Consider the following 22415-nt stretch of genomic DNA (forward strand, 5'->3'; position numbering starts at 1 on the left):
CTTCTTCCACTGGTGAGTTCCCCCTGAGGATTCCAATTGGGGAAGGAGTCACTTAGCCCCAGAACTTACCCCTACCACTGAGCCCAGTGTCTAGCATATAGGAAGAACTTGTTGCTTCAAGGTGCCTACAATCTAGGAGAAAGAAAGAATAAATTAATACAATGCTCTGATATCAATGGAAAGACAATTTCCAAGGAATGGGAGGAATCAGGGAAGGCTTCATAGAGGAGGTGCCATTAATTTTGTACTTTGAAAGAAGATTAAGATTCATCACATAATGCCCAAGCTCACTCTTATTTATATATGTCTTCCCCACTAAACTCTTAGTTCTTGGTCAAGAACTATACCTTACTCATCTTTCTATCTTTAACAGTACCTACGCCATATTAATTATGGCTTACATTTATAAAAGTAGCAATTTCCAAATTTACATTTTATTACAATAGCCCTGAGAAGTAGATCATCCAAATATTAGTTTCCTGACTTAGAAAAGAGGAAGCTGAGGCTCAAAAAGGTGATGGGTCTTATCCATGGTCACAGAGCTAGATATTTATATTAAGTTGTTCATTAACATCTGACTCTCCATGACCTAATGGAATTCTTCCATGGAATTTTCTTGGCAAAGATATTGGAGTTATATGCCATTTCTAGGGTGTCACCATTTTATAGATGAGGAACTGAGGTAAATAACTTACCTAGGGTTATACAGCTAAGTGTCTGGGGCCATATTTAATTCATATCTTCCTGACTCCAAACATAGTACCCTATCTATTATTACCTCCCATCTATCTGTGAGGCTATTATCAACCTCATTTTACAGATGTGGAAAGATTGAGTTGAGCTTTGAATCTAGGTCTTCTACCTATAAGTTCATTCCATTCTATTAATAAATGTCTGCTGAATGAATGAACATATGTCCTGCTGGCCAATCTTCAAGAGAGATGAAAAACAATTCCTATTTTTTTTTATTTTCTTTTATATATTTTTGATGAGGCAATTAGAATTGAGTGACTTGCCTAGGGTCATACAGCTAATAAGTATTAAGTATCTCAGTGCAAATTTGAATTCAGGTCCTCCTGACTTCAGAGCTGGTGTTCTATCCACTGTGCCATCTAACTGCCCCTGACAATTACTATTTCTAAGAGAATATTTACTCCTTATTCTCAGCTTAAATATTACCCGCCCCATCCCAAATCATAGTAATTACCCTTTACTCTTGAATCCACTAAGTTTTCCTGACATTATTTTCTTTAAAAGTCTAATGTTTTGTAAGATGACTGACATTTTTAGAACACTAAGGTTTGCAAAGCACTTTACATACATCATCTCATTTCATCTTCCCCATTTTAAGACTAGAGAATATAGGCTGCTTTAAAAACTGATGGAATAGGCTCACAGAATCCTTTCATTTTGATGGTTTGCTGATCATAGGATCAGAGCTTTACATCTGAACCCAGAATCCAGGTCTTTGGAATCCTGATCTACTTCATATTCCACTGCTTCATCTCAAGAAGATCTTTGTCCCAAAAATGGTTAACAAAAAAAAACCTTTCCAACAATAATTCTATGGAGACTTCAAATAAGTAGGGAAATCAAGTCTCCAAGTTTCTGTGGGTATATTCCACTGGATTGATGTTTATAGCTTGGTGAGTATCCCAAAGTACAGAAAGATCCTTTATTGCTTTCTAAAACATCGAATAGAATGTAAATCCTATCCTTTGTTATTAAGGCCCTTGTATATGTAAAGGCATGAAGTCTAGGTAAAGTAAGGCCCTTACTGTCTTGAAATTTATACTCTCTTATGAGAATAAAACAGACACAGATAATTATAATAATACATAACACAATGTGATAAGTGTCCCCAGAAATGTAGAGAACAAAGTGCCAAGGAAAGACTGAAAGGGAAAGCTATTCTTGACTGGGAAGAAATCTGGGTTGTTAGGGGGGATAAATTAGCAATTGAGTTCAGCTTTTAAAAATATGTAGCAAAATAATCATAAAAGAAAAAATCTGGAAAACTGGCAGAAAAAATTGATTAAATTGAAAACAAAGGAACTATAGAACTGATAAATAAAACAGAACTAGATTTTTAAAAATCTATAAGTCATTAACTAACTTAATTAAGATGGGGTAGGGGCAGGCAAGAAATCAATTATGAACAAACTAAATTTAAATAAGGAGGAAATAAAGAGAATTATTAGAAACTGCCATATACATTTATATGCCAACAAAGCTAGAATTGAAGTGGGTAATTATCTATAAAAATATAAAATACTCATATGAACTAACCAAGAAAAGGAGCTTTAACTGAACCCCATTCAACAAAAGAAGTCAAGTCACATCAAATACCAAAGGAAAGAAATACTAGTGTAGAATGATTGATAAGTGAATTCTATCAAATACTTAAAAACAATTGATGTCTATTGTATACTACAGTAATAAAGAAGACACTTTTCCAAACTTCTTTTATGAGACAAATATGATCCTGATACCCAATGAAGGAGGAATAAAATAGAGAAACACAATAGACCAATTTCATGACTATTAAGGCAAAAATTGTTAGCTAAAACTCCAGAAACATGAAAAAATATTCATTATGGACAAATTGGATTTCTATGAGAGATGCTAGTGTGGTCTAGTGTTAAAAAACAACCTGTGATTAATCATATAAATTTTTAAAAAACCACGGTTACAGCAATAAATACAGAAGATTTTAATAAAATGTAATATTAATTTATGCTAAAAATCCTAACAAGTGTTGGTATGGAATGTATGAGAGGAAGGGCCTCTCCTTAATGCTATCTACCTCCTGAGAAAGAACTGATGAACTCTGAGTGCAAATTGAGATATAATTTTCTCACTTTATTTTTCTTGCTTTTTTAGGAAATATGGCCAATATGGAAAATATGTTTTGCATTTTTTCACATGTATAATTGATATCATATTGCTTGCCTTCTCAGTGGGTGGAGAGGGTAGGAGGGAGGGAATTTGGAACTCAACATTAAAGAATGTTTAAAATAAATAAATAATAAATAAAGATAATTTTTAAAGTACATATCTAAACCAAGAGCTAGGGTTCTTTGCAATAGAGAAACACTGGAATCTTTCCCTGTCAGTATAAGGATAAAGCAAGGATAACCCCATTATCATTTGATATTATTATCATAGCTGACATTTATATAGTATTTTAGGGTTTGGAAAGAACTTTAAGCATATTATAAAAATACCAGCTATACCAATAAAACAGCAGAAAGAAATTAAAGCTACAAATAGCATCAAGGAAAAGACAAAATTATTCCTATTTGCAAATGATAGGAAGCATGTAATGGAGGATAGAGAGCTGGCCTCTGAATAGGCAATACCTGAGTTTAAGTCCAAGTTGGACTTTTGACTATTAACCTTTTGACCATTTGAGTTAATCCAATCTCTCTCTGCCCAGGCAACTAATAGAGCATGTGTCAATCTGTGTTGGGAAACAGGGCTTGCTCATCTGATATTTCCTAAGTCAAAGAAGTTAACAATCATAAAGGAGGAAGAGGTCAAGGACAAGGAGGAGGAAGAGGAGGAGGAGAAAGAAAAGAAGAAGGAGGAGGAGAGAATTCTTTATAAAACTCCAGCAAATCAATGCAAACATTGAGATTAAAATAGCAATATTTCCATACATTATTATTTTTTTAAACAAGAAGAAACAATGAAATAGATAATGCATTCAAAATAACAACAAAATGCATAAAATACCTGGGAGTTAACATACTAAGGTACACTCAGGAATTATCTAAGTAACATTATAGAATAATCTTTATAGAAATATAAGAAGACAAATATTTAAAGATAATATAAAGAAATATAAGGAGATAAATATTTTAAAATTCATTGTTTGTGGCTTGGTTTCCCCTGATTTAATAAAAAATAGTAATACTATGTAAATTAACTTACAGAGATGATACAGTACTAAACTACCAAGGAGTTACTTTATAGAATTAGACAAAATAATAAAAAATATATTTGAAGAAGCAAAAGTTCAGCAAAAAAAAAAAAACTAATAAAAAAAGAAATAATAAAAGTTGGCAGACCACTATTACCAGATCTAAAACTATATTATTGTTGTGCAGTTATATCTGTTTCTTCATGACTCCATAAACCATAGCATGCCAGGACTGTCTATGGGATTTGCCATTTCCCTATCAAGTAAATTAAGACAAAGACGGGTTAAGTGACTTGCCCAGAGTCACACAGGTAAAAATTATTTGAGGCTGAATTTGAATTTAGGTCCTCTTGCCTCTGGGCCCAGTGCTTTATCCACTGAGTCATCTGTCTGCTTCAAAACTATATTATAAAGCTGTAATTACTAAAGCTATTTGGTATTAATTAAGAAATAGAAATTTTAATCAGTAGAATCACAAACAAGACTTAGAAATAATAAGTTTCTAATGACTGAGTTTTTAATAAATTTAAGAACATGAACAATATATTCAAGAAGAATAACTGAGAAAACTCAAAATATAATTAGTCCACTGTCTTCCATCCATATTACAAAAGCTTCAAATAGATGGGCCCTATATTCAAAAGGTTATGCCATTTTAAAAAATGATAAATATTGAATTGAGGAGAACCTAAGAGGTACCATTCACACTGATGAGTAGAGACTAGAACAGCTATTTCCACACTTTACTGGCAGTACAAATCACAAAATCTTAGCCGTCTTAAAGGCCATCTCCTTAAAATCAGAAATCTCTGAGCCTCCCTGTGAGTTTCCTTGGGGCAACTAAGGGGTTTAGTGGATAGAATGCTGAATCTGGAGTCAGGAAGATGTTTGGCTTTAGATATCTCCTAGAATTGTGACCCTTGACAAGTCACTTAACCCTGTTTACCTCAGTTTCCTCATTTGAAAAAGTGAGTTACAGAACAAAATGGCAAACCAATCTAGTATCTCTGTCAAGAAAATTCCAAATGGGGTTATGAAGAGTCAGACAATGAGTTTACTTAAATATAATAGTTCAAACAATCTATAATAGAATGCCTTCCTTCTTTCCTTTCTCAGTTATTGAATACCTTCTGTAAGTAAAGAACTATATTAGGCTTCAGAGGGGATATGAAGATGCCTGAGATGCAGCCCCTGCCCTCAGATAGCTGACAGTTCAGTAGGGCAAGTCCACAAAGAGTACAAGGCAGCTTGCAACCCAGCAGTAAGTGAGGTACAAATATAGCACTGTAGGAGACCAGAGGTAGGAGGTGTAACCTAGCCAATTGATCTTTTTAAGAGACTGAGAGGAATCAGTTAAAGTAAGATGTCTGAACCTCCTCCTCCTTACCATTTCAAATTTGAGTAAGGAAAGATAAGAAAATAGCTTTTAGGTACCAGACACTTTACAAAAATTATTTCATTTGAAACTTATAACAACCCTGAGAAATAGGTGCTATTATTTTCTCCATTTTATACTTAGGGAAACTGAGACAAATTGAGATTAAATTACTTGTCTAGAGTCACATAGTAGCTGAGACTGGATTTGAATTCAGTTTTCCTACTTCCAAGCTCAATACTCTAAATACTGTACCATCTAGTTGTAAGAAAAATGAAGAAAATTAAGGTAACAGATAAAGTCACTTTTTTAGTCCCTGCAAATGGATCTTGGTGCATACTTTGGGCTAGGTTATCAGTATCACTTTTCCTAATGCATAGCCCCTATTAAAAGCCATGGTTCCTCATCACCAACTAAATAAAATATTAATTTACCTTGGCATTTTAAATCTTCCTTAAGATTCCTTAATGTATATATATATATACATATATATATATATATTGTATTTAACTTATACTTTAACATATTTAACATGTATTGGTCAATCTGCCATCTGAGGGAGGAGGTGGAGGGGGAAAGGGAGGGAAAAGTTGGAACAGAAGATTTTGCAATTGTCAATGCTGAAAAATTACCCATGCATATATCTTGTAAATAAAAAGCTATAATAATAAATTTTTAAAAAAGATTACAGGTTTAGAGCTGAATGGGACCTTAGCTGATCATTTAGTCCAACCTCTTCTTTTAACAGATGAGGAAACCATAGCCTGTACAGGTTACGTGAGGTCACAAAGGGAGAAGGTGGGATAGCTCAAGACTTCTAAGTCCCAAACCATCACCCTACTGCCACAATCTCTATTCTTCTTCAGATAGCCTTAACTCTAGTCAAATCAGAGAAAGAAATAAAGGAATGAGGGACATTAAGAGAGGAAGAAGCTAGTTGGAACAGCAGATAGAATACTGGCTCTAGAGTCAGGATACCTGACACTTACCAGTTGTGTGAACCTAGACAAGTCACTTTATTTTTCTCTAGTAAATTTATTTATTTTTAATACACATTGCTTTATGAATCATTTTTGGGAGAGAAAGATCAGAGCAAAAAATAAAAACCATGGGAAAGATTTTTTAAAAAAGAAGTGAACATGGTATGTGTTGATTTACATTCAATCTTCTTAGTTCTTTTTCTGGAGGTAAATGACATTTTCTGTACAAAATCTATTGGGATTGCTTTGGATCACTGAATCACTGAGAAGAACCAAATCTTTCATAGTTGATCATCACACATTCTTGCTGTATTGTATACAATGTATTCCTGGTTCTGCTTGTTTCACTCAGCATCAGTTCATGTAAATCCTTCCAGGCCTTTCTAAAGTCAGTCTATTCATCATTCTTTACAGAGCAATAACTTGCCATGGCCGTTCCCAGCTAGTACATCACCAAGGCTAGAACACTATCTTAGAGAAACTTAGGTTTTCAGGACCATAGATGCAGAGCTGGAAAAGATCTCAAAAACTAACTATTTCAATTGCCTAGTTTTACACATGAGGAAACTGAGGCTCAAGACAAGTTAAGTTATTGGACCAAAATCCTCTGAAACCAAAATCAATGTTCATTCAATTGTGCCATGCAAAAATTCATTCAAATATCATAGAGTAGTGGAAAAACCTCAGGATCACAAGCCTGAAGATCTAAGGTCTCAATCTAGGGCTGCCACTGGCTAGCTCAGTGATCATTGGCAAATCACTCAATATAGACAGTAGCACCTTCCCTGCTTGCTTCCCAATGTGGTTGTGAGGATCTAATGGCACTATGTATATGAATAGAAAACTTGGTACCAAAAAACTTGAGAGACCCTGAGAAGTGACATCAGGAAAGAGAGTAAGTATTTATTTAGCACCTACTCTCTTCCAATGCTAAGAACTTTTACAAATATTATCTTTTTTGATCTTCCTGACAAACCTAGGAAGCAAAGTTCTATTATTATTCTCATTTTACAGTTGAGGAAACTGAGACAAATAGAGATTTAAGTGACTTGTCCAAGTTCATACAGCTGACAAGTGTCTGAGGTAAAATTTGAACTTTGTAACAATTAGAATGATCCATCAATAAAATGAGATGCTTCAGAAGGGGGTAATTGGGTCTCCAGCTTTGGAAGTCTTTAAGCAATGACTGTATGACTACATACAGAATATATTGTAACAGGGGTTTCTTTTTCAAGTTTAGTTAAGCTAATGGACTCTGGCATCACTTGCAACTCTTAAGATTCTGTGGATTGTGCTCATCTTGCCTCACCACAAACCAATGGAAATGAAATAGACTGAAAGAACCAGTTTTGAACATGAAAAGGCTTTGGGTAGTATCATTTTCACTGATCTTTACAAAGTGCCTGATATTGGCACTTAGCATCTTCCATAATATAATAGATTTAGAATTAGAAAGACATTCAATTAGCAAACCATCCAACCCAAACCCTTCACTTTAGAAGAGGAAACCAAGGCTTTCCTTCCTCTGATTGTAAAACTATCATACTTTGTCCTGGATCCTGCTGCTCCATCCTGGTCCCAGGCTGCCATTCTGTGATGTTACAAATCCTTTGAGATAAGTAATATAAGTGTTACTATACCTATTTTACAGAATTTTAGAGGTGATGTGATTTCCTTATGATCACATAATTCATATCAGAACTGGATTCAAACCCAGGTATCCTAATTCCAAGTTTCTCATTCTTTCCTTCATCAAATGCTGTGGATATGATGAATTGAAAAGGACCCTGAATACAAAGCACAACAATCATAATTCATTTAAATTTTTTTTCATAATTCATTTTTGTAATAATGCTTTACCATTTACAAAATGCCTCCTTATAACAGTCCTATGAGATAGGTAGGATGAGAATGATTATTCCCATTTTGTAGAGGAGGAAAACTGAGGTTTAGAGTGGAGGGATGCTTTGCACAAGGCCATAGTTAAGTGATAGAGCTGAGGCTCAAACCTAAGTCTTCTAACTGCAAAACTGGCACAATTTGCATCACCTTTAATGCTGCTTTCTAAAGAAACAGCCGCCTCAGATGATGTATGAGGAGCCTGAGGCATGCACGAAGGCCAGATAGGCTGCTGGGGCCATTCATAAAACTTGGACCCCCACATGCCCAGCCTACACACGCTCCACACCCCAGAACACAATTCCTATTTCCAATTTCCCATACGATTCTACAATCAATCAATGTAACATTAATTAAAGTGGAGCAAAAGATGAATGTTCATTTGGCAAAGGATGGCAGACCTCCAGAATTATATTTTTCTAGGCTTCCAAGGCACCCTTTCTGTACTGGCTTTATCCCAGAATAGAGCCATCTTCTTTAATCCTACCACTGCTTTAAGAACTTCTCTGTTGGTCTGTCACTGCAAGGCAGTTTTTTTTTTGCAAGAACACAGCTGGACAGCTGTGCTTGTGAGCCCTCCCAGAGGTAAGACTTCTTTGCCAGAAAGAGGTAACCTGGAGCATTTCCTCACTTTTAGATCTGAAGTGCCTTTATGGTATCATAGAAGAGAACATAGAATATTAAAATATAGGACACAAAATATTAGAGCAGGAAGAAAGTTTAGAACATGAAATATTAAAACTGGAAAGAAGCTTAGAACATAGAAAGTTAGAACACAGAATGTAAGATTTGTTAAAACTACGTGAGCTTAGAATGTAAAAGCAGAATTTTAAAGCACAGAATTTTAAGATAGAAGGAGGTTAAATGTTGAAATATAGAGTTTTTAAAGGTTTAAGACAAAGATCTGGATAGTCAAAGCTATGGTTTTTCCAGTAGCAATTTATTACTGTGAGAGATATAAGGAAAGCGGACAGAATCGAAGCTTTCAAACTGTGATGCTGGAGAAGACTTGTGAGAATCCCTTGACAGAAAGGAGGTCAAAGCAGTCAATACTTAAAAAAATTAATTAGGGCTATTCAGTGGAAGATCAAATACCAAAGCTGAAGTTCAAATTCTTTGGCCACATAATGAGAAGATGGTACTCAATGGAAAAGACCCTGATATTGGGAAAAGTTGAAGGCAAAAGGAGAAGGGGATGACTGGTATATAAATAGTGTCATGATAAAAACAACTATGAGCTTGGGAGATTTGGAGAAATAGTGAACAACAGAAGGACCAGGCATGCTGTAGTCATGGGGTCACAAAGAGGCAAACACCACTATATAACAGGGGTTTAAGAGCTGAAGGGGGGCTTAATATTTAACAGCATAGGGAATATAAAAATTAGAAAAGAGCTTAGAATATTAGGACATAGATCATGTGGTTTAAGAGGAAAGAGAGTTTAAATTGTAGACTATTAGAACCTAGAACCTGTAGTTATTCTCTCTGTGACCTTAAGGAAATGATTTAAGTCCCCTGGGCTTCAGTTTCCTCGGCTCCAAATTGAGGAAATTGGACTAAATGTTCTCTGAAGTCTTTTTCAGCTCTGGATGTATGATCTTATATTAAAACTAAAAGAGAACTTAGGACACAAAATGTTAGACCATACAATCAGAATGTTAAAATCAGAAAGGAGCTTAGGATATATTCTTATATATAATAATGCTATGTAAAAAATATTTATGGGGGCAGTTAGGTGGGGCAGTGGATAGAACACCAGCCTTGAATTTAGGAGGACCCGAGTTCAAATCTGGTCTCAAAAACTTAACACTTCCTAGCTGTGTGATCCTGGGCAAGTCACTTAACCCCAGCCTCAGGGGGGAAAAATATATATTTATGGCAGCTATTTTTGTAGTAGCAAAGATTTGGAAATTGAGGAAATACTGTCAATTGGAAAATGACTGAATACGTTGTGGTATATAAACAGTCAGATTTCAGAAAAGCCTAGAAAAATTTACATGAATTGTTGATGAGAGAAGTGAACAGAACCAAGAGAACATTGTATATAGTAATGGCAACATTGTGTGATGATCACCTATGACAGACAATTCTTCTCAGCCATCCAATGATCTAAAACAATTCCAAAAGACTTATGATGGAAAATGTGGTCCATATGCAGAGAAAGAACCATGGAGTCTGAATGCAGATTGAAGCTTTTTCAATAGGTTTTTTTTCCTTTCTCATGTTTTTTTTTCATTTTATTCTGATTTTTCTTTCACAATATGACTAATTTAGAATGTTTAATATGTTTAATATGTTTGTACATGTATAACATATGAGATTGCTTGCTGTCTTGGGAAGGAGGGAGGAAGAAAAATTCTGGACTCAAAATCTGTACAAATAAATATTGAAAACTTTATGTGTGGTTGAAAAAATAACTATTAAGGTGGGAAGGGAGATAATAATTCTAATAATTTGTATTTCTACCAGGCATTGATTTACAAAGTGTCTTCCTTACAGCAGCAGCTAGGTGGTGCAGTGGATGGAGTGCTGGCTCTAGAGTCAGCAAGACAGTTCAAATCTAGCTTCAGATACTTACTAGCTGTGTGACTCTGGGCAAGTCACTTAACTCTGTTTGCCTCAGGTCCTCATCTGTAAAATAAGCTGGAGAAGGAAACAGTGAAATCACTGCAGCATCTTTGTCAAAAAACAAACAAACAAACCTTAAATGGGTCATAAAGAAACAGACATAATTGAAATGACTCAACTTCCTTAAAACTCTGTGAGGTAGTAAAGGATATGAAATTATCCTCTTTTAACAGAAGAGGAAACTGAGACTCAGAAAAATAGAGGATAATATTTTCAATGGACAGAATTTTAAAGGTCATCTAGTCTAATTCCCTGATTTTATCTATGAAAAAAGTGATAATGATCAATTGAGAAACAGAATAAGTACCTGCTACAAGCAAGGGAGAAGGCATTGTCAGGAAACAGCAACAGGGAGATTGGATAACCCTTACTGCAGTAGGAGAGAAGGGGATAGGAAACACCAAAATCTCTCTACAAGGACATCTCACAGACTTCTCTCTTCTCCAAGAAACTCCTTATGACCAGTTTCTCCATAAAGAAGTTAATATAAGTTAAGGAAGAATTGTGAGTTTCAATTTCACCATTTAAGAATCTTTCCATATTTTATTAAAGTTAATTAGCTTCATTTGAATCAATATGACTTAGCAAATTGAGATGCAGATGTCAGATACCTTCACAAAGGCATTGAAAGCTTTTCTTTTTAAAAGTAATGCTGGCTAAAAAATTCTGAACTCAAATAAAAGGAATTAAGGGAGGAAGCTCATTCCCTCACCCAAACTAGGCAGAAGAAATCCTCTTTGTATGTGCTAGGACCTAGCCTGAAACTAATAATAACAGTTCACCATCTGTATAATGATTTACAATTTACAAATTACTATGCATTTATTATCTTCTTTGACCTCTAAAGAAAAGGACTTAATATTTTGGGTGTAGGTTTTTTTGTTGGTTGGGTGTTGTGGGAGGTTTTTTTGACTTTTCATACCTAGAACTCAGGACATTGTACATAGTAGATGCTTAATAAATGATTGTTATATTTTTCTTTTTTTAACTTTTTAGTTTAACAGCATTTTCTTTTTTTTTCCAATTACATGTAGAGATAGTTTTCAACATTCATTTTTCCTACTTAGAAATATTTTATTTTTCCCAATTACATTTAAAGATTGTATTCAATATTTATTTTTTCTGATTGCATGTAAAGATAGTATTCAACAGTCATTTTTCTAAAATTTTGAGTTCCAAATTTTTTTCTTCCTCCCAAGCAATCTCAGATAGGTTATACATATACCTTCATTTTAAACATATTTCATTATTAGTTATATAGTGTAAGAAAAATCAAAACAAAAAGGAAAAACCACAAGAAAGAAAAACAAAACAAAAGGGTAAAAATATGCTTTGATCCCTATTCACGCTCCATAGTTCTTTCTCTAGATTTAGATGGCATTTTCTATTCCAAGTCTATTAGAATCATCTAAGATCACTGTATTGGTGAGAAGAGCTAAGTCTACTATAATTGATCATCACACATTCTTGTTGTTACTACATATGATGTTCACTTGGTTTTGCTCACTTCACTCAGCATCAGCTCATTTAAATCTTTCAGGTTTTTCTGAAATCAGCCTCCTCTTCATTTCTTAAGGAACAATAGTATTCCTTACATTCATATACAATGACTTATTCAGCCATTCCCCAATTAATGGGCATCCTCTCGATATCCAATTTCTTGCCACCACAAAAAACTGCTACAAACATTTTTGCACATGTGAGTCTTTTTTCCTGCTTTATAATGTCTTTGAGATACAAACTCAGTAGTGGTACTGCTGGATTAAAAGTTACGCACAGTTTTATAGCATAATTTTAAATTGCCTTCTAGAATGGCTAAATCAGTTCACAACTCTACCAACAATGCATTAATGTCCCAGTTTTCCCGCATTCCCTAACATTATCTTTTCCTGTCACCTTAGTCAATCTGATAGATATGAGGTTGTACCTTAAAGCTGTTTTAATTTGTATTTCTCTAATCAATAGTTTAGAGTATTTTTTTCTGTGAATATAGATGGTTTTAATTTCATCTGAAATTATCTGTTCATATCTTTTGACCATTTGTCAATAAGAAATGACTTGTATTCTTATACATTTGATTCAGTTTCTTGATATATATTAGAAATGAGACCTTTATCAGAAACACTGTAAAAAATATTTCTCAACTTTCTGCTTTCCTTTTAATCTTAGCTATATTGATTTTGCTTGGGCAAAAAAAATTAATTTAATGTAATCAGAATTAAACATTTTGCATTTCATAATGTTATTTATTTCTTGTTTGGTCATAATTCCTTCTTTCTCCTAAAGTCTGACAGGTAAATTATCACTTGTACTCTCAATTTCCTTATGGTATCACCTTTTACGTCTAATTTATGACCCCATTTTATCTTTATCTTGGCATATGCTGTAAGATGTTGGTCTATGCCTAGTTTCTACCAGTTTTCCCATATTTTCATAAATTTTTGTAAAATATAGAGTTCTTTTCTCAGAAGCCAGAGTCTATGGGTTTATTAAAGAGTAGATTACTAGAGTTATTGACTACTGCCTTATATACCTAACATATTCCACTAATCCATGATTCTATTTCTTACCTAGTACCAATTAGTTTTGATGAATGCTACTTTGTTATACAGTTTTAGGGCCGGTATTGCTAGGCCACCTTCCTTTGCATTTTTTTTCATTAATTCCCTTGATATTCTTGACCTTTTATTCTTTCAGATGAACTTTGTTATTATTTTTTCTAGCTTTATAACATAATTTTTGGCAGTTTGATTGATATGGTGCTGAATGAGTAGATTAATTTAGATAGGATTATATAATTACATAAGATTATATATAGAATATAATTATATAAGAATCATATAATTGTATTTTATCATATTAGCTCAACCTATGCATGAGCACTTGGTACTTTTACATTTGTTTAGATTCAACTTTCTTTGTGTGAAGTGTTTTGTAACTATTCCTGAGTTTGCTAAGACATACTCCCAAACATTTTATATTGTTTATAGTTATTTGAAATTAAATTTCTCTATCTCTTGCTGCTGGGCAATCTATAAAAATGTCAGTGATTTATATAGGATTATTTTATATCATACAACTTTGCTAAAGTTGTCAATTGTTTCAAGTAGTTTTTTAGTTGATTTTCTAAATATACCATCATATCATCTGCAAAAAGTGATAGTTTTATTTCCTCATTGGCTATTCTAATTCCTTCAATTTCTTTTTCTTTTCTGATTGCTAAAACTATATATACTACAATGAATAGTAATAAGGGGTATCCTTATTTCATCCCTGATCTTAATGGGAATACTTCTAACTTATTCCCATTACATATAATGCTTGCAGATTGTTTAGATAGATATTACTTATCATTTTAAGAAAAACTCATTTATTCCTATACTCTCTAGTTTTTTTTAATAGGAATGGGCAATGTATTTTATTAAAAGTTTTTTTTTTCTGCAACCATTGAGATAATTACATGATTCCTGTAGGTTTTTTTTTTTATTGAGCCAGTCAATTATGCTAATAGTTTTCCTGGTATTGAATCAGCATTTTTTTTTTTTTTTTTTTTTTTTTTTTTTTGCTGAGGCAATTGGGGTTAAGTGACTTGCCCAGGGTCACACAGCTAGGAAGTGTTAAGTGTCTGAGATCACATTGAACTCAGGACCTCCTGAATTCAGGACTGGTGCTCTATCCACTGCCCCTACTTGCCCCCAGCATTCATTTTTGTAGGATTTTCAGTTTCAAATCTTTCTCTTCCTCTTCCTGAGACAATAAGCAATCTGATATAGAGTGTGCTGATTGTTATATTGAAAGCTTGAAGTATAGCCAATTTTTTCATTTTGCAGATAAGCAAATTGAGATACAGAGGCAGCATATTCAGTGAAAATATCACTTATTCTGGAGTCAAAGGACCTGGGTTTAAATCCTGCTAAACTGTAAAACTCACTGTTTGTTTAGACTTGGGCAAGTCACTTCATCTCTTTGGGACCTAGTTTCCTCATATGTAAAGGGAGGGGGTTGAATTAGATGTCTTCTTAGGTTTTGTTCAGCTCTTAGATTTATGATCCTATGATTTGTCCACGTCACAGAACTAGTAAATAGGAGTGAGCCTCAAATGCAGGTTTTCTGTCTTCACATTCAACAGTCTCTTCAAGGCACCATGCTGCCTATCGCCAGTGTGCCCCAACTGGGCATTGGTACTCATGTACCAGACAACAAAAGGGCAGGTGAGGGAGGGACAGTGAGGGAATTGAGCAGTATGGGAGCTTAGAATTTTGCTTATTACAATCCAAGACAGAGGATAAGGCAAGGGGAAAGTAGCAAAAGGTCTCTGAAATGAAAGCTTTTAAAGCTCTTAACAACAATAGCTCATATTTCTATAGCTCCTTCAGGTTTATAATGTACTTTCTTCAAACGACTCTCTGAAAGGAGTAATCTAAGTTTTATTATCCTTATAATACAAAAGAGAAAACTGAGATTCAGGCAACACTCATATAGGAAGCATCAGTGACAGGATTATAGTCCAGGTCTTCTGAACCTGAATCCAACGCTCATCCTTTCATACACCATTAAGTCTTTCATCCCACCTCATACTGCCTTTAGGAACCTTCCCCTTATGGGGGATGAAAGGAGATGAGAAAGCCAGCAATAGGAAGTGACTTCTATTAACATCAACTCCAAAACTTTGCCCTAGCTCTTCCTGGCATGAAAGAAATGAAAGGTAAACAGAAAATTCCCCCAAAAAGAGGATTTTCTAACCCCTTCCTGATAATAAATTTATAATAAATAGATTTACCTATAAATCTATTTATTATAAATATATAATTATTTGAAACAACTCTATTTATTATGAATTTATAATTATTTATAATAAGTTTATTATCTCAATGTCTCCCCAACCATTACGAGGAGTCAGAGAATAAATCTTTGCTCTCTTCTTTCCTCTTTTTCTTTCTCCCAAATCAACCATTGAGCCAGGCTTCCCACTATCCAAGTGCCAGAGTAGTTTTCTAGCTGTGGGAGTGAGATGGATAAGGACAGCAGGGGTGATTTCTAGAGAAGTTAGAATTAGGAGGTATTGCATTCTAAAATAAAAAAAAATCACTGTCCTGTATACCCTTTTGGCCCACTACTGGGCATAGAGCCAAAGAGGTCGAAGACAGAGAGAAAGGTCCCACATATATAAAAATATTTATAGCAGCACTTTTTGTGGTAGCAAAAAAAAATTGAAACGGAATGTCTATCATTTGGGGAATGAAGAAACAGGCCATGGTACATGAATGTGATGGAATATCATTGCCCCATAATAAGTGACAAATATGAGGGAATAAAAGAAGGGAAGAGGGAAGGAAACAAGCATTTACTTAGCCCCTGTTAAATACTAGGCTCTTTGCTAAGCATTTTATAAATATTATCTCATTGGAAACTTAGGAAGACATGTATAAATCGATAGAAAATGAAGCAAGCAGAACCACAAAAATAATTTATATGATGACCACAGTGATGTAAAAGGAAATAGCAGGGAAGGACTTCAGAATTCTGATCAATGAAATAATCAATCTTGATTCTGAAGATTAATGAGGAAACATACCTTCCCTGGTCTGTAGAGAAGTGGGGGACTATAGGTGTAAAATGAGACATATAGGTATGTAGATATAGCTGTTATCTTGATTGGTTTTTGCTTAACTGAACCTCTTTGCCATAGAGGAGAATTCTTTGGGAGTGATCTTTTGGGAAGTTACAGCAATTTTTTTTAAGTTATCAATAAAAAATATTTTTTAAGCAGCAAGTTGGAAACCAAACATAAAGGCAGACTGATAGAAAGAAGAAAATGTTCAATCAATTTGTCAAACCTTCTATATGAAGCCTTCCCTGATTTCCTCTGTGGTCACAAGCTTTACTTTGGGCCTCATGTGGCATTTTTTCCTGTATCTAACATATTGATCATGTAATGTATGTTTTTATAATAATATGTTTGCGCCTTATCCTCTTCCTGAAGAAGCTTTATGAAGGCAGGAATTTTGTCTGACTTAGATTTTTAATCTCCCCAATGCCTGGCAGAGGACATTGAACGAGTAGGTACGTAATAAATGCTTGGTGAATGAATGAATGTCAACTGCTGAACAGCTGTGAACAGTGTGGCACTCCACCTGACTAGGATTAGTCGTCAGATTCCAAGCTGAGTGTGGAAGGCATCAGGTGTGTAGGGGGAAGGAAAGGGAAGGAAAGAAAACAGGTGACAGATAAAAGGTCTTGGAAGACAGAAATGGGTAAGAAAAAGATGATAAATAGAACTGTAAGTTGATCACAACAAAATGGGGGATTTAGGGATAAGAACAGAAGAGTATTGCCAATCAGACATCTAACCATCAAAGATATAACATAGAGCTTTAAGAGCCAGAGGCAGATGAAGGTTGCATGGAGGCAGCTCACACTAGCTGGTGAGAGTTGACTGTTAAATTTTCAGCATGAGAAGTTACACCTTGAAAATTGACAAATGTTACAAATTGATTGTATAGAATTAAGAAAGAGATGAAGAAAATTTAACAATGCATTTATAGTGAAAGCATTATTTTTTGGAAAGCCAGATGTAAAATATTTACCAAGCATACCCCTAATTGGAAGGTATTTTAAAAGTTTCCTAATCCTAATCCTTAATTCTACAGAAGTGAATTTTTAAATTCCAGAGTAATGAAGATAACACAGGGAGTAAAACGAGTGTCAGAATTTGAATCCAAAATTTCTGACTCTATATTCAATGCTCTTACTACTCATTATATTATACCACCTACCTCTTAATACAATAAACCAAATTAGTTTTGTTTCAGCAGCATTTTTAAAAACATATCTGCTGTTGCTCTGCTTGTATTATTTAAATATTGCTATCATGCTTAAACCAACTGAATTAGTGAACTGCACAGATTTCCAGTCTGGTGGGTACAATGGAGAGCAGCTAGGTGGTGCCATAGTGCAGAGAGCCAAGAAAACTCACCTTCCTGAGTTCAAGTATGATCTCAGACACTTAATAGATATGTAACCCTGAACAAGTCATTTAACCCTGTTTACCTCAGTTTATTCACATGTAAAAAGGATCTGGATAAATAAATGGCAAACTACTCCAGTATCTCTGCCAAGAAAATCCCAAATGTGGTCATGAAGAGCTGGACAAGACTGAAAAATAACTGAACAAACCTCACATTTAAAATAAATGTCCCTCAGGCTTCTCAAACTCAACCTGTCCCAGAGTTTTCATCTTGCCTCCAGACTCACCCCTCTTTCTGGGGAAAACACAGTTATCCAATTGGATGGAACTTGATGCTTTCTCAGACTCCTCACTCTCCTCCCATATCCACTCAGTTATCCAAATCTTGTCTTTTTTACCTCCCTAACATTTATCCATTCTTGCCACTCACACAGCCAAGTCCTCATTATCTCTCACAGAGACTATAACAAAGACCTCCTGCTTGGTCTCCCATCCTCAAACCTCTCTCCACTCCAATTCATCCTCTCTACCTCTACCAAAGTTACTTTTCTAAAATGCTTTATCCTCTAAAGGGAATAATATTGGGCGATATTACTTCCTATTCAATAAAATCCAATGGTTCCCATTACGTGAGATTATATTAATGTATGTTTATATACACATATATTTTTTTACTTTTATATAAAATATATATTGGTTTTCCATATTTCATGTGTATACATATACGTATAACAGCTTCAGTATGTATAAATACATACATATTTGTAAATATATGTATATACATATACACACTTTTCTCTTTGGCATTGAAAGTCCTTCAGCACCTAGTCCCAATCTGCCTTTCCAGCTTTATATCACATTATCCCTAACTATATTCTTCATTATAGCCAAATAGGTCTTCCCACTCTTTTTCACACCCAACAATTCATCTCTTCTCCCCAGCACTTTTCATTCATTCATTCCATGTCTTTGTATTAGCTCTCTTATGCCTGGAATGCTCTCCCTCCTCATAGCTCTGTGTGTGTGTGTGCGCACACGTGTGTGCACATACATATTTTGGAGATTCAAATATGAGTTTGATTCATTCCAATTCCACAACAGATCTAGTCAGCTTATTCCACTCATTTCTTCCTAATTTCAAAAGCACAGGAGGAATGACCCTAATATCCCTCCAAGCAGCCCAGGATACAGAGTGCTTTTTACATTCCCACCCAAGCACCTCCTTATTGCCAAGTCTCTCTTGAGCAGCAGAAGTTGGAATGACCCCCTCTCAGCCTCTAAAGACTTTCATTCCAGTCAGATGCCAGCTCTTGCCAGAAAATATAAGTGCTACCAACACAGAAAACGTTCTAGAGTAATTTGCTTTTGAGTAGAGTAATTATGTTGAGATTTAATGAGACAGATATGTCTTAGACCTTACCCATGGGAGTTTGGTGTAAGTATCCAAAGGGTTCAGTAATTTCCATTCTTACTTTTCCCCTCCAAAAAACCCCAAACCCCATTACTACTATTGTATCACAGATAGTGGCTATTGTATACAATCATTACTATATTGTATCACAGAAACAGAGTTAAAAGGACCTTCAGCAGCTTTCTGGTTCAATCTATACTTGACTAAGAATTCCCTCTATAACGTAAGAGACAAGGTTATATGGTATTTGTCTGAAGACCTCCAAGGAGGGGAGAATTCATTTAACTCTGGAGCCAATCCACCCCACTCTACTGCTGGTGGATCTTTTTTTTTTTTTTTCAGAGCAAGCCTAAATTTATCTCTTTGAAATATCCGCCCTCTGCTCCTACTTCTGCACTTTGAGGCGACAAAGAACAAAATGAATCCTTCCACAGGACAACCCTTCCAATACCTGAAGATAGCTATAATTCCCCTCTTCCTTCCTCCTCTTCCCAAGTATTCTCTTTCTAAGTCTAAACAACCCTAGTTCCTTAAATTTCTGCTCATGTGCCATGAATCCAAGGACTTCAATCTTAACCATGGCTTTCCTAGACCTGAACACAGTATTCCAGATGTAGTCTGACCAGGTCATAGTAGAGGGCCACTATGACCATCCCAGTATAGGATGGTGTATACCTCTGGTAATACAGTCTAAGGTGGCATCCATTTCATTCTCTGCTTGTAAGCAAATAAAATTTCTAGATCTTTTTCACTCAAATTGCTATCTACTCTTTCCACCTACACATACCTTGTATTTATGAACTTGATTTTTTGAACCCAGGTGTTAAGACTTTATTTTAGTCATTGAATTTCAAATATAAATTATTTGATTTAACCCAATGTTCTAAACCAAAGCTTCTTAAACATGGATCATGACTTCCATATAAGATCATATAACTGAACATGAGGGTCACAAAATAATGATTTATTATCAGTAAATGTTTGATTTGCATACCTATTTTATACACCTATATACCCAGAGTCATGTAAATATTTCTCTGATGAAAAGGGGTCATAAGTAGAAAAAGTTTAAGAAGCCCTGTTCTAGACTCTCAGGAGCTTTTCAATCCTAAATTTCACACACAGGGCTTTAAATCATCACAAATCTGATGGAGTACTTCACTGAAGACCTTTCAAGTTGACATCTTGAAATACCACAGTTTATAAATTAAGAATAGGCCAAGAAATTGGGCTGCAGAATCCTCAGAAAAGGATTTCCACAAAGCTGTTCTCAGGTCCACTGCGGAGGCTGTATAAATCTCCTCACATCTTTTGGGGTCAAATCCTGAGAGGGTTTGATGGGCATAATGGGTATGAGGGGAAAGCACAAAGAAACCAACTTACAAAAGACATGTGACTTAGAAGGATTCCCTATTGAAAGAAGACTTCCAGCAGAAAGTAAGGACCATACCAATGGCTTCAACAGTTTAGAATGGAAACCGATGGGAGGAAAGGATGCCTACCTGGACTTCCCGTGTGTGGTAGGCGATGATCAAACCCAGAAGGATAATGGTGGACAGACTGATAAGGCATTTCAGGGCCAAAGAAAACATGGAATCCTGAAAGGGAAAAATGAAAGAGAGGTTTAGAAGAGGGGAGGAGCAGGGACAGAGTGGAAGAAACAATCTCTGATTTTCCTACTTAAGAGGGAAAGGACTGATTGGCTGTACACCAGAGGAGTGTGCTTTTTCAGGAGACTCTAAATAATAAGGATGACTGGAACCTTTGGAAATGGATTAATACTTCTTAAAAACTGCTTTCGTAATAACTTAGAGCTGACAGGGGCCTTACAGGCCCTCTCTTCATTTTTACAGAGGAGGAAACTAAGGCATGAAGAAACTAAATAACTTGGCCAAAGTCACACAGGTAACAAGTGGCAGAGACAAGATTTATATTCACATCTCCTGAACCCACTTGCTATTTTACCCATATTGTTTTCACTTTTGGCTTGTGGCTCAAAGAAAGGATAAGGAGTAAGAAGAGGGGAGCAGAACAGGCAGCATATGGTAGGCCACAAGAGGGGAATTCTACAATGAAAAAACAGCCCACCAAAGCAACATTCTAGCCCCCACTTCTTTGTTCTGGTCCTACTTTCTACATCCCCTGAATGGGAGATGGGGAGGATGCCCTGCCCACAAAAGATCAAAATAAAACCTTACCCCTTCACAATCTTTAAATTCATGAAGGAAGCTAAGTGGTAAGTTAGAGTGTCTGATTTGGAGTGAAGAAGACCTGAATACAAATCCTGCCTCAGACACCAGCTATGCAATTCCGGGCAAATCACTTAACCTCTCAGCCTCAGTTTCTCTATCTGTAAAAATGAGGCTAATAATATAATAATTACCTTACAAGGGTGTTGAGAGGTTAAAATAAGATTTCTGCAAAGCACTTGGCAAATCTTGTTATGTAATAGCAACAAGTGACATTTATATAGTGTACTGTGGTTTGCAAAGCACTTTACATAGGTTAACACATTGAACATATAAATGCTAGCTATTAAAGTACTTAATAATTTTATGTCAAGCATTTAGATATATAGAGCACTTAGATAAGGACAAGGAAAATCCAATTCTTTCTCTTTCAGTGCTTCCTATCTAAGACTTGTACAGCAAGAACAGAATATAAAAAGAAATCTTATCCAAGAATTCTGATCCTGTATCCCATTAGATCAGGAGGTTGTTCTGGTAATCCCTTCTGTTTTCCCAATTCTAGATACCTTCCCTCTAAAGCTACCTTATCATTGCAGTCCATCCTCCACTCAGCTGCCAAAGTGATTTTTCTAAAGCATAGAGATAACTGAGATATTCCTCTACTCAAGGAAGTTTAGTAGCTCCTGATTACCCTTAGAATCAAAGAAAAACTTATGCATTAGTCATTCAAAACTCTTCATAGTCCCTTCCTATCTCTGGTTGCCTTATATTTCACTCCACCCTAATGAACACTCTAATCAGTTCTAGCAGCCTCCTTGTAGGTCCTTGAAGATGACATCCTGATTCCTATCTCCCACCACTGGCAGCTTCCCATATCTAGAATCCATTCCCCCTTAATTTCTTAACTTCCCTAGTTTCCTTTAAGACTTGATTCACATCCCACCTTCTGCAGAGGGGCTTTTCTGATCCAGGCCACAAACAGCCCTCCTCTCAACAGTTCTTGTCTTCCCGATGAGATTACCTTCCATTTACTGTCTGTCT

General features: G+C 35.3%; 1 protein-coding gene across 7 annotated transcripts in view; it reads right to left on the bottom strand.

The window, feature by feature from the left end:
- The window catches only part of KCNN3 (potassium calcium-activated channel subfamily N member 3), a 396953-nt gene that overhangs the window by 182002 nt on the left and 192536 nt on the right, over nt 1-22415 (bottom strand). For 4 of the 7 annotated variants that reach the window (XM_074262168.1, XM_074262167.1, XM_074262165.1 and 1 more), the window contains exon 2: nt 20688-20783. The exons of 1 other annotated variant lie outside the window; for it this stretch is intronic. In XM_074262168.1, coding sequence (XP_074118269.1) covers nt 20688-20777 — 90 coding nt within the window. In that variant the 5' untranslated portion in view covers nt 20778-20783. Of the gene's footprint in view, nt 1-69; nt 91-20568; nt 20651-20687; nt 20784-22415 lie in introns of those variants that run through there. 2 more of the 7 variants (XM_074262171.1, XM_074262172.1) reach the window with 2 other exon arrangements.

The sequence above is a fragment of the Sminthopsis crassicaudata genome, chromosome 4, assembly GCF_048593235.1.
Source record: "Sminthopsis crassicaudata isolate SCR6 chromosome 4, ASM4859323v1, whole genome shotgun sequence".
In the NCBI taxonomy this organism is placed as follows: Eukaryota; Metazoa; Chordata; class Mammalia; order Dasyuromorphia; family Dasyuridae; genus Sminthopsis; species Sminthopsis crassicaudata.